The sequence below is a fragment of the Pygoscelis adeliae genome, unplaced genomic scaffold (assembly GCF_000699105.1).
Source record: "Pygoscelis adeliae isolate BGI_AS28 unplaced genomic scaffold, ASM69910v1 Scaffold781, whole genome shotgun sequence".
NCBI lineage: Eukaryota > Metazoa > Chordata > Aves > Sphenisciformes > Spheniscidae > Pygoscelis > Pygoscelis adeliae.
In genome coordinates, this window is record NW_008824130.1 from 36,604 (window position 1) to 38,538 (window position 1,935).

General features: G+C 62.8%; 1 protein-coding gene across 1 annotated transcript; it reads left to right on the forward strand.

The window, feature by feature from the left end:
• Positions 1 to 205: 205 nt before the first annotated feature.
• LOC103925597 (protein FAM57B-like) lies at positions 206 to 1,586 on the forward strand (the record flags this gene model as incomplete). The annotated part of the gene is made up of 2 exons (XM_009334329.1): positions 206 to 445; positions 1,491 to 1,586. Coding segments are annotated over exons 1-2 (336 nt in total), but the record flags the coding sequence as incomplete, so codon positions are not given.
• Between the last annotated feature and the right edge of the window lie 349 nt (positions 1,587 to 1,935).

Below are 1,935 nucleotides of genomic sequence, written 5' to 3' on the forward strand. Positions count from 1 at the left end.
AAGGGGGGGGGGGGGAGGGGACCCTCTCCGGATGCCTGGGTCCCACCCGAGGGTGATGTCCCTGGGGTCCCCGGACACCTGGGTACCCCCTGGTTGGGGTCCCTGAACTCCTGGGTCCCCCAAATTGGGGTCCCCCGTGACTCCCCGGACGCCTGGGTCCCTTAGATTGGGTCCCCCAAGGTCCCCCGGACGCCTGGGTCCTCTGATGTCACACCCCCCTCCCAGGCACTGGCTGGCAGGGGGGTACCCCGAGTTCGCAGTCCCCTACTTCATCTATGATGTCTACGCCATGTTCCTCTGTCACTGGCACCGGGGACGGGTGAAGGGACACGAAGTGGCACCTCCCCCGTCCCTGAGGGCGGCCGCTGGCACCTACCTGCGCAAGGACCTCCTGATGGTGCTCCACCATGCTGCCATGGTGCTCGTCTGCTTCCCCGTGGCCGCTGTGAGTGGGGACGGGGACATGGTGGGGTTGAGGACACCTCGGAGACAAGGGAGAAGGCTGGGGACATGGGATTGGCTCAGGGATGTGGGATGGAGGAACATCACCTTGGGATGAACGTGCTCATGGAGGTCCACCATAGCCCCATGGTGCTTGTTGACTTCCCCATGGTTGTGGGGATAGTGGTGGGGACACGGGGATACTTGGGGACAATGGGATGGGTTGGGGACACTTGGGGATCTGGGATAGAGGGACATCAGCTTGGGATGGACATGGTTATGGAGGGCCACCATGCTGCCCATGGTGCTTGTCTGCTTCCCTGTGGCCACCGTGAGTGGGGACAGGGATGGGGGGGGGGTGGTTGGGGACAGCTCGGGGACAAGGGAAAGTGTTGGGGACATGGAGTTGGCTCAAGGATGTGGGATGGAGGAACGTGGTCTTGGGATGGACGTGCCCATGGAGGTCCATCACACCACCATGGTGTTCACTGGCTTTCCTATGGCCATGGAGCATGGGGACAGGGACATGGGATGGTTGCGGACACCACAGGGATGAGGTGGGGACATGGAGTTGGCTCAGAGATGTGGAATGGAGGAACATGGTCTTGGGATGGACGTGGTTATGGAGGGCCACCACACCACCACAGTCTATGCTGACTTCTCTGATGGCCATGGGGATAGGGACATGGGGACACCTGGGGATGATAGGATGGGTTGGGGACACTTGGGGGTATGGGATGGAGGAACATCAGCTTGGCATGGATGTGCTCATGGAGGTCCACCACACCACCTTGGTGCTTGTTGGCTTCCCCATGACCACGGGGGGCGGGAATGGGGATGGGATCCCCTTGGGAACACCTTGGGGACATGGGGACACCTCAGGGACATGGGGACACCTTGGGGACAGGGACATGGGGACAGCCCAGGTTGGGCACCCCCCGTTCCCTCATCCTCCAATCACCCGTGTCCTTGTGTGACCTGTGTGTCCTCATGTGACCCCATCCCCTTGTGCCCCCCCGATGTCCCCGTGTCCTCCTGTGTCCCCCCAGCTGTGGCGCCAGGGAAAGGGCGACTTCTTCTTGGGGTGTCTCCTGATGGCTGAGCTCAGCACCCCCTTTGTCTGCCTCGGCAAGGTCCTCATCCTGGTAAGCCCAGACACCTGGGTCCCCCCGAGGGTGGGGGGTGGCCGGGGGTCCCCAATCCCACGGGCAGCCAACCTCTGGGTCTGCAGGAGGACATCTTGGGTGGCCCTGGGTCCCCCAAACCCCTGGGATCCCCATATGGACATGGGGTGGTCATGGTTCCCTCAACCCCTGGACAGGTGTGGGGTGGCCATGGGTCCCTCAACCCCTGTGTCCCCAGGAGAACATCTTAGGTGACCATGGGTCCCTCAACCCCTGGGCAGATGTGGGGTGGCCATGAGTCCCCCAACCCCTGGTGCCCCTGTGCAGATGTTGGGTGCTCACGGGTCCCCAACCACCTGCTCCCCAGGAG